General features: G+C 41.5%; 1 protein-coding gene across 1 annotated transcript in view; it reads right to left on the reverse strand.

Annotated features, from left to right (window-relative positions):
• The window catches only part of LOC119514500 (leucine-rich repeat-containing protein 37A2-like), a 67,645-nt gene that overhangs the window by 8,437 nt on the left and 45,785 nt on the right, over positions 1 to 13,423 (reverse strand). Inside the window, exons 5-7 of the mRNA XM_037810301.1 lie at positions 11,519 to 11,637; positions 5,207 to 7,023; positions 4,719 to 4,823 (exon numbers count right to left, since the gene is read on the reverse strand). Coding sequence (XP_037666229.1) covers positions 4,719 to 4,823; positions 5,207 to 7,023; positions 11,519 to 11,637 — 2,041 coding nt within the window. The remainder of the gene's footprint in view (positions 1 to 4,718; positions 4,824 to 5,206; positions 7,024 to 11,518; positions 11,638 to 13,423) is intronic.

The raw sequence follows: 13,423 nt of genomic DNA on the forward strand, positions 1-13,423 counted from the left end.
TTTAAAGTGAGAAACAACAAAAGATGCCTGTTCTTACTGCCAATATAAACACTGTTGAGGAGTACCACCAATGCAACAAGAAAAACAGAACCATCAATTATATTAGTGCCACCCATGCACTAAGACAAATAAATGGGGCTGAGCACTGGAAAGGAGAGATAAAGCTATCATTATTTCCGTATGAAATGATGGGCAATCTACAAAGCCCCAAAGAATCAACTAACATGTTATTATAAGTAATATGAGAATTTAGTAAGGTGGCGAGTAAAAAAAATCAAGCGATGAGCACACAAACTTCAATTGCTTTTCTATGTAGCCACCAACAACCAATTAGAAAATGTAATGGAAGTAAGATCCCATTCACAATAGCAATAAAAAAGGACAAAGGACCTAGAAATCAACTGAAGAAAAGATGCATAAGACCTATGTGGAGACAACCCTAAAACTTCTGAGTGACAGTAAGAACTGATTACATGGTGTAAGATACAATGTTCCCAGAAAGGAAATGTAATCCCATTCAAATCCCAACAGTTGGTTTTTTTTTTGTGGGTTTTTTTTTTTTTTTTTTCTTTTTGTTTTTTTTTGTTTCTACAAAGAGTGACCAGCTGACATTTGGTAGAGAAAATATGTATGAACAGTTACAAAAAGTATGAAAAAGATCAAAGAGTAGGAGCTTGTGCCTTATCAAACTATGTTACAAAGCAACTGGAATTAACTAGGGTGGTTCTGGAACTGGAAAAGGACAGAGTCAAGAAAAAGATGGTATTTTAGATCAGTGAGGAGAGCATTAACCATTGAATAAAAGGTTTTGAAACAACTGGATCTTCATGGGGGGGTGGGGGGAAGAGCTAGGTTCCCTAAGTCAACCATACCAAAACCAACCAAATAAAACAAATTCCAGATGGATTTTAAAAATACAAATAACAACACACTGTTATAAAAGTATTAGAAGAAATATAGGAAACTATCTTTACACCCTGAGGAAGCAAAGACCTCGCCAACAAGACCCACCTGCAGAAGCCCTGCGGAGAGGCTGACAGGTGTGAGGACATAAACACACACACCTCCTACTCTTCGTAGCCTCTGCCTCGTTTCCCACTGGAGTTGCTTTGTCTTTTTCTTGTTGTTTTATAAAAGCCCTTTTCATATTAAATACATTATTATATTATTTCATTGTATGTCAATTTTTCAGCTATTCCCCACTTGTTTTTGTCTTTAAGGAGGCAAAACAGAACAGTGGTAATATGGAGCAGAGGCTTTACGGGCAGTGACTCTGGTTCTGCTTTTGGTTTTGCCACTGGAGCCTAAGTTGATCTCTTTCATCTGTAAAGGAAGGATGATAACATCTTCCTTGCAGGGCTGTTTTGATAATTAAGTCAGACAATATATGTAAAGCCACTGCTTGTCATAAATAAGTGATCAGGTTGCTAATGGGATCAAAGACAAGGCTCTCAAATCTTTATAAAAAATTTCTGCCTATGGTCTCAGGCTTAGGAAGCTCTTTCCCACCACAAGATTATAAAAATACTGCTTCTGTTTCCTTCTAATGCTTTTATGGTATCTTTTTGTTGTTCTTGTTGTTTACTGAACTATGTTTATTTAAGGTGAGAAATATGGATCTACCTTTATTTTCCTCAAAACAGGTAGGCAGCTGTTCTATAACCATCCATTCATTTCCCCCACTGATCAGAATATTAAAAGGTAACATTTCAAAAGTCTTAGGAATGCACAGCTCTGTCTTTTGCTGGACTCTGTATGCTACTTCAAATAAATATTAGGTTGCATTATTCATTGTGGAATTGATTTAATGCCTTATCTCTCTTCCTTTGAGAGCCATTATTGTCTGCTATATATAAAACACTGCAGTGGTTCCTGTCCTCAAAAAGCTTATAATCTAAGTGGGGAAAAGGAAAAATAAAAACATCTAAAAAATACAAATACAAGGTTAGACTGTACACAGAAATTAAAAGCAGCATAGGGTTTCTAGAAAGGAAAAGGGCATGCCACCTGGAGAAGCAGAGGTACTGTCTGGGCAATGGCCAGTGATTGCCTCCCTAGAGGCCTTGCCAAGATGACCCCGTACTTGTCCCCTGACTCCTAGACTCAAATCAGACTCTGTCCTCACCATGTCAGGGCAGTCTCACCTTATCAATATCACAGGACTGAACAAAAATCAGACTGTCAGATTATGACTTGACAATGAGGAATACATCTGTTCCACAGACAGAACCATCAGAGAACCATATGAAGCACAATTAGAAGTAGCACAGTCTAATTCTCTTCTCTTTGATGGGAAGAGAATTAGAACAAAAGGAATCAGCTGGTTCCAGCATGTCATGGAAAGGACTGAGGCAGCCAGATCCATGCATCTCCCCCACAGGCACAGCCTCCTAGTGGGCCTGACACTCCAGAGCAGCTGCCCATTGCTCCTTCTCCACTCTTAGGCAGTATTAGGATGGGCACTGCCCGTCTTGGCCTCTTCTTTGCCCTTCCTATGCTTTTACTACCAACCAACCCTCCTGCTATTGGACATAGTTTTCTTCAGCTATGTTAATAGATTCAGCCAAGTTTTCGTCAAGTCCGATAGACCAGGAAGCCATGTGGTCCTTCTGCAGCTCTCCTCTGCTCCATCATGTGTTCCCTCTTGGTTAGCTGTGCTTTTAAAAACTGTTCACCACATTTTTAAGTTCTCAGTGGAGGGGGAATGCTTTGCTATGGTCCCCAAGACACGGTGACAGATCTCACAGATGGACTAGGCCCAGGAGCATTCAGTGACGGCTTCATGGGGAAAGACGGACTTGAGTTGGCTTTTGTCAGATAGATGGGACTTTGACAGACAGAGAGAAATAATGGAATTTTAGATGGGCAAAAGCACAGATGAAAGTTGGAATGGGTGTGGTATGACTGGGGTATAATGAGGGGCTGCTTTGGCTGGCATGTAGGGCTGCCATGATAGTGGAAAAGGTATGTAAGGTAAATTAGGTGGGATTGGTATGGTAGGGTGAAGATTGCCAGTTTATTAAATCACTCTTTTTTTTTAAAATACAGTTTTATTGAGATATATTCACACACCCTACAATCCTCCACAATGTACATCAACTATTCACAGTACCATCATTTAATTGTGCATTCATCACCAGAATCAACTTTTGAACATTTTTCTTACTCCAAAAAATAAATAAATAAATAAATAAATAAATAAAAGTAAGAAAGAACACCCAAAACATTCCATACCCCCATCCCACCCTATTTCTCGTTAGTTTTTGTCTCTAATTTCCCACTCATCTGTCCATACACTGGACAAACGGAGTGTGAGCCATGAGGTTTTCACAATCACACAGTCACACCATGTAAGCCACATACTTATGCAATCGTCTTCAAGAATCAAGACTACTGAGTTGCAGTTTGACAGTTTCAAGTATTTCCTTCTAGGTATTCCAATACACTAAAAACTAAAAAGGGGTATCTATGTAACACGTAAGAATGCCCTCCAGAGTGACCACTCGACTTCATTTGAAATCTCTCAGCCACTGAAACTTTGTTTTGTTTCATTTCACTTCTCCTTTTCGGTCAAGAAGATTTTCTCAATCCCACAATGCTGTCTCCAGGCTCATCCCCAGGAGCCACGTCCCATATTGCCAGGAAGATTTATACCCCTGGGAGTCAAGTCCCATGTAAGGGGGAGGGCAGTGAGCTCACCTGCTGTGTGGGGTTAGAGAGAGAGGGCCACATCTGAGCAACAAAGAGATTGTCTGGGAGAGATTCTCAGGCACAATTATAAGCAGGCTCAGCCTTTCCTTTGCAGCAACAAGCTTCAAGGGCACATCCCAAGATTAAGGGCTCATCCTACCAAACTGTCAGTCCTCAACATCTGTGAGAACACCAGTAACAACCCAGGTGAGGAAGTCCAACATTTCTGCGTTCTTCCCCAGTTTCCCAGGGTTCCCTGCAAATATATCGTCATTCTCTGCCCAAATTACTTTGGGATGTATTGGAATTTCACACCAACCTGTACAAACCTACCAGACCTCACTTCCTATTCAAAGTTCCATGTAATTATGGTATTGAATCACTCTTTTTATATGCTAGTACCCACCTATTGGGAAAATTAATAAACCCTTATTTAATTGAACAAAAGGAATAGGCTACACGAGTTAGAGTGGCCTGATGCACAAATTTAGCTGCAACATTTTAACTTAACCTATTTAGACAATGGCTTACACACTGGAGAAGAAAGATACTAAATAAATCTAACAGATCTGTGAGATAACACTTTTATCTTTTTGCTGTGTCCTATCTCCCCAGGGTGATTGATAGCTCCACAAAAGTGGAAATTACTTTGCCTCTCATCATTTCAGACAACAAGGAAAGAAGTCAGTGATGGAATGACAGTGACTGTGAATTCATCAAATCACTGACAGTTTTAGGTTGAAGAAATGTTACTGTCATGTCAATTCTGACCTTCTTAAACTTAACTTCCAAAATTAGTCTAACAGCTTGTTATCTTGGTTTTAGTTCCCAAGAGATCTCCTGGGAGTGGGGTTCTTTTAAAAATTCCTTTGCAATACTATAAAGTAACAAAGTGTATCTCAGTCCTTGTGACTAAAAAGGAATGTCAAGTATAGTAGGTGGGAAAGTGCCTTAATTTTTGGTTTGTGAGTTCTAAATCGATTATAAAGACAGGATGTATTCTGGAAACCTGAATTAATTGTCCTTACCTCAATGAGACAGAAAATTATAATCAAAATCATCACTACCACAGTGACAGCTATTGCCAAGATGAGTTTGTTGTTATAGCCATATCCTGGAACCTCCTTTGTGAGCTAAAAAAAAAGAAAGAACAATTTTTTTTTTTAAACAAAGCAATGGAAAGGACAGAAGCTAACTATTCAGCTTCTAAACCCCATTCTACCAGGTGAGTGTAATCTACAGGTTTTTAAAGAGCATACCAAATCGAATGTGTTAATATTATTAAGCACTCTTCTATAATTTGTTTGTGTGTTGGGTCCTCTTCTCATCCACTCTAGGAATAGTGGTGCCATTCTCAAAATAAGCAAAGTGAGAGGTTCATGGTCTTGGTCAAAGTTACATAGCTAAGACAAGGCATGGACCAGGAGCCCCTGGGCTTCCTGCTTGGGTGCTCTAATTGCATGTCCTAAACTCTGATGGAAAAGTCCAGGTCCCATGTTTCTGCACTTATCCTCACCTCCCTGGACCCTTGCTCTTTTTGTTCACTCTGGACTTCTGTGCTCTCATTGATGTAGTTCTCAGTTTTCCACTGGTCTGTATCCCACTCTGCCTTGGACACCTTTACTTCCTGCTGCTCACTGAGAAGCTTCATCAGGAGGCCTGTTCTGGAGATGAGCTTTGCACAGGCCAGTTGAACACGGGGCTCAGAGCAGTCCATTTTCAAAGTCCGGATAACATGAGAAATGAGCCTTCTCACATCGTTGTTAGGGATGAGAGACCGTAGCTGCTGGTTTAGCTGAGTTTCAAATTTATCACCCGGGGATGGGAGGAAACGCAGAGTGGAGCCTTTGGGCTTGGAGGATAAGTCAGTGCCCAAGTTATGGTATTCCCATTGTGTTTCATTGGTTCGTTTAACCATTAACATTAAGTTGCCTCCAGTCATAGCAGAATTTGCAGTGGAAGAATTCCTAAAGGCAGGACTTTTAGGTGTAGACTTTTCTATCATGGTACTGTTTTCTGCATAAGCGTTGTCTACAAAAGTGCTTTCTACACTAGCACTTTCTGGAGCAGCATTTTCTGTGGGAGATTCTGAAAAACCAAATGCTTCTGGAAAAGGAGTCTCCTGAGAACTTAGTTCCCCTGAAGATGAAAAAGCCTTTTGTGCAGGGGAATTTATGAGGCTCCTCACTGCAGAGAAAGGAGGTCTCTTTCCAAGCATAAGTCTATTGAGTGCACCTTTCTTTCTGAACTTTTGACTTGGTCTGGCCTTGAGTGGCCTGTGGACTGCGTGAGAGCGAACTTTAGGAAAGAGGTAATTATTCCTAGAATATGAGATTGGTTTAGGAGCCTTCATGTTTTTAACTCTAGCATTTGCATCTTCTAAAACAAAAAGGGTGTAGGATAAGTCTTTCGATTTATTTCTAACTTCAGGTCGGGTTCTTGGAGGGATGGAGGTAGAAGGCCTGCCCATCAAGTATTGTTTCAGGGGAGAAGAGATTGCTGCCTTATGTTCCTTTATGAATGAAGGCTCAGCATCGAAGGAGTTTCCCTCTAACTTCCTTGGCTTCCGCACCATGTGATGTTGTCCCAGCTCCCTTGGGGTTGGCCTCCTGGGCTTGCTTTCTTTGTCAGTATTCTCCACAAACGGCTGGGCACCCCATTTCCTCTTGATGCTCCTTTTCCCCTTTTCTTGGAAGTACATTTTCCAGAAGTCCTTTAGCCCCTTGATGTCTCTGTTCAGTGTCTCCACCTTTTTTTCTACACTTGCTTTCTGAATCTTTGCCAGGCTGTTTTCCCACGGCTGGGCCATATCCAATCTCTTTCGAAAGATTTGGCGTTTAAATTTGGTACCTAATAAGTTGGAATGCATAAGCATGGCAGTTTTTTCTCTCTTTTTAACCTCATCTATTTTTTCCTGAATTTCTGCATCTAACAAATTTCCCAGAAAATAGAGTTTCCTCAATTTATTTTGGTAAGTTGCATTGTTGGATACATGTTTAAGAGACAGGCTCCCTGTATTGTTTTTCAAAGTCAGGGGATTATTTCCTTCTTGTACATTTGACAAAAGCAGTTTAATGAATGGTAATAATATTGATTCTACATCTTCTAGCTTTCCCTCTGAGAAATAAGGCAATATATAATTCAGTGCAGCAATAACATCAGTTTCATCGTTAAAGTCGAGCTGTTCATTCATGAAAGTTGACAAACTGACGCCATTTTGGTCTGCATTTGGTTTCTCTGGCTCAATAGTCAGCTCAGTGCTGGTGTTCTTCTTCCGAGCTTGTAATGCCTGCATGAACGCTCCTTCCGCATCTGCTAGAGATGCTTCCTCATCTGCCAAAACAGAAGAGACTACTTTTAATAACGATAGACTGATGGGACAGCTTTTTGTCAGTCCACACATCCCAGTCCACATATCCCAGTCAAATAAATTAGGAGTCAACGAACATTTGAATGCCATGTGAGAGGAGAAAAATAGATCCACACTTAAACCTACGGCTGACAACACCACAAGGAGGAAAAGGTATCTTCTGAAAAAGTGGCTACCAACTCAGAACATTCCATAGAGTGAAATATTAGTAACTACATTTAGGATTATTCTATTGGTCTCCAAAGGCCAGCTGCCCAGTACTCAATAAAAGCCTACAGATGGAAGACAAATATTCCCCCACACAGCGGGACCCTCTGCAGATCTGCATGTCTCCTCATGTTCCTATACCCCACGCTGTCCTGCCTCAGTTGAGGAAGGAGGGAAAGGCTTCCTCTCCCCGTCTCCTCTGTGTGCTCACGCTCTTGCTGCCATCACAGAGGATCACTAGGAAAGTCAGACCTTTGGGGGAGCAAGCACAGAGCTCCTAAAGCAGAGGCCCCACTCCCACTGCTCACAGGTCCCCATCCGGACATGCCCTTCTCCATCTACCCAGCCAAAGCCCTCCCTTGGGCTCTGCTACCGTATATCCAACACCGTGCAACAGAAGGCTTTACACAGGTAAAAACACTGTGTCCACTCTGGTTGTCTCTTTAAATTTGAGCAGGGATCTGGGGGTATAAGAGATTTTTAATTTGCTAGGTTGCATGCCTATGTGAAATGTTCAATAAATCTGTGGAATTATAGTGATTTCTGGATGAACATTACTTGAGGTCATGAAATGCAGAAGAGAAAAAGCAACTTTTGTTAGATGCTTACTTTGCTTTCAGTTCATTTCGTTTTTAATATTTCCACCCTTACTTGGGGAACCTTTCAAAGCTTTTGACTGCAAGAAGGTCAAACATACTATTGTGCGGATTGATATTTTTTCCAGAAGAACTGAAAGTACTTTTGGTGGTGGTGAGGGCGAAAGAAGATGAGGATCATGGGAAAGAAGGAGCATGGGCTTGGAGAGAGCTCCAAATTGCAGTCAGGAGACCTGGGTCCTAGGCTACAGCACTCAACACCCTTGGTCTTGTTTTTTCCTCCTCTGTAAAAGGAGATTAACAGTGCCTGTTCTGCCCACCTCTGGGGAAGAAGGGAATAATTTAATTGGTGGAAAATGTTTTTAAAAATAAGCAACACTGTCCTTATATAAGTAGCAAGGTGTTATTATTTATTATTTGTCCCTGATCACTGTTAGGCAATTGTATTCAAGCTATCTAGACATTAAGGAAGTCACATTTTAGAAGTCATGAAATTAGTGCTAATAAACCTTACACATAGAAAAACACTTAAAAGTACCTGAGTGTTTCCTAAATAGAAAAGCTTAAGATTCACACCAAGTTCAGAGTTGGACACTAAGAATGGCAGAGCCTTCCCATCCATTAGGAAAGCTGGGTAGCAGCTTCTGGTTAAGGGACCAGAAACTGAGGTTCTAAATAAAACTTTAATAAAGCAGCATCGCTTATACTGTTTTATAAAATGGCAAAAAAAAAAAAAAAAAAAATGGATCTAATCCTGTCCTATGAAGCAGTGGGAACTTGAAACATAATACATATGAAATCAGTCTACCAACTGGAACACACTATATGAATAAGTCATCATTTGGGGGCAAAGCACCAAGCAGAGAGCTTGGTATGCAGTATGTGGCTTATTGTTAATTCCTTCTCCCTCCCCCTCCTTTGCCTTGTTCCTCTAGGCATGTGGATCAGTTACATTGTTAGTTTACTCTCACCAGGCTGGGAATCTGACCTTCAGAAAGAGTAGTTCTTACAAATGTTGGGAATTGAGCTCTGTGCTGGTTTGAATGTATTGTGTTCCCCAAATGCCACTGTCTTTGTAGTCTTGTGGGGCAGATGTTTTAGTGCTGGTTAGATTTGCTTGGAATGTGCCCCACCCAGCTGTGGGTGATGATTCTGATGAGATGTTCCCATGGAGGCATGGCCCTGCCCATTCAGGGTGGGCCTTGATCAGTGGAGCTATGTAAATAAGCTGACTCAAAGAGAGGGAACTGAGTGCAGCTGTGAGTGATGTTTTGAAGAGGAGCAAGCTTGCTAGAGAGGAATGTCCTGGGAGAAAGCCATTTTGAGGCCAGAGCTTTGGAGCAGACGCCAGCTGCCTTCCTAGCTAGCATTGGTCTTCTGGACGCCATTGGCCATCCTCCAGCGAAGGTACCCGATTGCTGAGGTGTTACCTTGGATGCTCTGTGGCCTGGGGACTGTAACTGTGTAGCCAAATAAACCCCCTTTTTATAAAAGCCAACCCATCTCTGGTGTTTTGCATTCTGCAGCATTGGCAAACTAGAACAGATTTTGGTACCAGAGAAGTGGGGTGCTTTTGCTGCTGAGTTTGCAAATACCAAACATGTTGGAACGGCTTTTCAAATGGATAAGGGGAAGATTCTGGAAGAATTGTGAGGAGCTTGATAGAAAAGGCCAAAACTGCTTTAAAGAGACTGTTTATGGAAATATGGAGTCTAAAGATACTTCTGATGAGGACTTGAGCAGAAATGATGAATCTGTTGTTGCAAATTGGAAGAAAGGCGATCCTTGTTTTAAAGTGGCACAGAATTTGGCAAAATTGAGTCCTGGTGTCGGAAGGAAGAATTTGAAAGCAACAACCTGGAATACTTAGCTGAGGAGATCTCCAGACTACATGTGGAGGAGGTACCCTGGCTTCTCCTTGCAGCTTATAGTAAAATGCGAGCAGAAAGAGATAAACTTAGAACTGAACTCTTGGGTTCAAAGAGACCAGAAGCTGATTGCTTGGAAAATTACGAGCTTCCAGGGGGTGGAATCCCTGAAGCTATAGCCCAACATAAGGATGTAACCAAACATGGAACCCAGCCACCATTTCAGTACAAGCCAAGATTGGAGATGGAATTATCCAGAAAGGATTTGTGGAAAGTCCTATTGTCTAATGGCTTTGACCCCTGTGTGCTTCATGCAAAGCCAACAGAATTTTTGCGAGATCTTTATAGACAGAGCCATTGCCGGTCTGGACTGGAGGAGACAGACAAGGAAAAAATTAAAGGAAAAATCTCTTCAAAGACAGAGCCATGGAGGTTGAGGTCTGGAGTCAGGAGGTCTCGGGCTGGGAGAGCAGAGCAGCCCACATGCATGGAAAGGGTGAGTTTGCCCTGGAGGTTGAGGGCGGACCTTCCGCCTCAATGCTCAGGAAATGTCCTGCCACCCCAAGCCCCAAAGAGGGTGGAGCACATTCCCAGGGAATTGGGGAGAGCCTGGCTGCCACCACACTGTGCTGAAGGGGTTGAGCGTGTGCCCCGGAGATGGAAGGGAATCCGGGAGCTGTCCCGATGTTTGAGGAGGGTGGGCCCGAGAAGGTGGTCTCCCCAATGTGTGGGTATGTTGGAGCACTCACCCAAGCATTTGGAGAGAAAAGGGCTGCCACAAAGGCACTTAGGAAGCGTTAGACTCCCGCTCTCTCAAGCCCCAAGGATGCAACATTGTTCTGTAAATGACTCTCAGACTTTGAAATCTAATGGAGTTTGTCCTGCGGGTTTTAGGAACTGTTTTGCTCCTGTTAACCCTGTTTTCCTTACTGTTTCTCCTTATGGCAATGGAAATGTTTATCCTATGAATGTCCCTCCTTTGTATATTGGGAGCACATAACTTGTTCTAAGTTCACAGATCCACAGCTAAAGAAAAATTATGCCTTAGGACTGGCCATGCCTATAATTGATTTTGAAGGGATCTTGTACTTAACTTTTGTTACTGAAATGATTTAAGTTTTTGTGATATTGTGATGGAATGAATGTATTTTGTATTTGGAAAGATAATGTCATTTTGGGGTCCAGGGCATGGAATGTGCCGGTTTGAATGTATTGTGTTCTCCAAATGCCATTGTCCTTGTAGTCTTGTGGGGCAGACGTTTTGGTGCTGGTTAGATTTGCTTGGAATGTGCCCCACCCAGCTGTGGGTGATGATTCTGATGAGATGTTCCCATGGAGGCATGGCCCTGCCCATTCAGGGTGGGCCTTGATCAGTGGAGGTATATAAATAAGCTGACTCAAAGAGAGGGAACTGAGTGCAGCTGTGAGTGATGTTTTGAAGAGGAGCAAGCTTGCTAGAGAGGAATGTCCTGGGAGAAAGCCATTTTGAGGCCAGAGCTTTGGAGCAGACACCAGCTGCCTTCCTAGCTAGCAGAGGTCTTCTGGACACCATTGGCCATCCTCCAGTGAAGGTACCCGATTGCTGATGTGTTACCTTGGATGCTTTGTGGCCTTGGGACTGTAACTGTGTAGCCAAATAAACCCTCTTTTAATAAAAGCCAATCCGTCTCTGGTGTTTTGCATTCTGCAGCATTGGCAAACTAGAACAAGCTCTGAATGCATGAATTAATAAAAATAAAGCATTTACGTCCTTAGTTTAAAAGTTTATCATCAGGCAGTTCACTCACCACAACGTGTTGTGTTTGTCATACATTCAACATCACAATGCAGTTTGACTGTCTTGCAGATAACCTCAATATTATTTTTAAATTGGCAGAGGCAGCAGGCCATTCGACTAGGTAAAATCCTAAAAACAGAAACATGGAGAATTAAACTAATGGTAAAAGGGTTCCTTGAGTAGGTAGAAGTGGCAGGCCCAGGCCACAGGGCTGAGAAGAAAGGAGTTCTTGGTCTACAGCCTGGACAGCTGGGTGGGGACCAGTTGGCAAACTGCTGATCTTGAACATGTGGTAAATAAATAGGAAAGAGGACAGAGGTGCACAACAGAAGGGTAAGAATGGAAGTGGGAATGCTCTGCTTAGAATAAAGGAGGTAGGGACTAGAATTGGGTGACATTGATCTATAGTTTAATACAGAGGTATTTCCTGTCAATACAAGGAAGGAGGTAGACATCTAAGAAAAGTCTGACTAAGCTTCCAACTTCTGGAGTCCTTTTGTAAATTCCTGGTTGCGAGGGGTAAATATTAAAAATTATTATGGGCATAAAAATCAGCTTAGCTTACCTTAATCCACATTATGTGGTTAAACAATAACAGAGATAACAGAGATCTCATTGACCAAACCTGGGCAATTTAAGCATTCAAAAGAATGGTGATGATAATATGGTATAATTAATTAAAGATGAATCATGAATTCATAAAGATACTCAAAAAGAAAAGGGGGTGAAGAGCTCCTATTTTGGAAGAATCCCAGCTAATAAATATACAAGGACTATTAAAATTAGAAAAGTACCATTTTGCAGCCATCCAGGTAGTAATACATTCAGGCAGGTATTATCACTGATGCACAACTGGGTGAAAAGTTGTTTGAGAATAGGATTTTCACTGATCTCAAAGTATCACACCACAGATTATTTATTAATTATGTAGGGAAAAATAATCTTATAATTGAGAGACTGGAAGATATCACCTTAAGTAATCAAACATCATTTTGGGCTCCCTGAAGTAATGAAATAGAAAGGACACAACATCACTCATGTAGTATACTTCCCAACATGTTTAACTGTATCCAATAAGGAGAAAACAGATAAAGCCAGACTGTGAGACAATTTATAAGACAACTATACTGACTCTCAAAAATATCAATGTCATGGAAGACCAAAAAAAAAAAAAAAAAAAAGAAAAAAAGAAAAAAAAAGATAAATAGGGAAAATGTTTTAGTTTGAAGCCAACAACAACATGACATGCAGTGACTGATCTTTAATTGGGTCCTAGATTAAAACAAAACAAATTAAAGAATATTATTGGTCTCCAGCCAACATGGAGTAACAGGGACTAGATTTAACCTCCCACTTCAAACACTAAAAAAAATAGACAGAATACATGAAACAACAGTTGTCATGGCATTGGACATCAGGCAAAGAAGGACAGTGATCCCCAAGAGATGGGAAATAAATGAAGTGAGTCCTATGATTGCTCTAGCTTACCGCTTTGAGAGAGTTTCCAGGCCAGAGTGTACAGAGGAGAAACTCAGGCAGAGACTAGTGGACTCCCTAATTGAGGAAATGGAGCTGAGAGTCCAGGAAAAGAAGGGTGGCTAGAATTTGCAATGCAGAGTACTATAGAAGAAACGTTACACAGAGAAGAATTCTGGAGATATGCAGAGGGATCTCAAATATTCAGTGAAGTACTGATTAGTGTGTATGTGTGGTGAAACTGCAGGAGGCAAGAAAAAGAAACACCCAAAATAATTAGAGAAAAGTGTAACAAGCCAGACCATATAATCTCATGATTCATGGGATGTTGGGTACTCAGAAAGGTCCTGCCTCATTAGGAGGGAATAATGAGCTCTAGACGAAAGGCTACTCTGTGGACCTACTTAAAAAGTCTTAAAAGCTAGATCTGAAAGGATAA

Source organism: Choloepus didactylus, chromosome 18 (genome assembly GCF_015220235.1).
Source record: "Choloepus didactylus isolate mChoDid1 chromosome 18, mChoDid1.pri, whole genome shotgun sequence".
Taxonomy (NCBI): domain Eukaryota; kingdom Metazoa; phylum Chordata; class Mammalia; order Pilosa; family Megalonychidae; genus Choloepus; species Choloepus didactylus.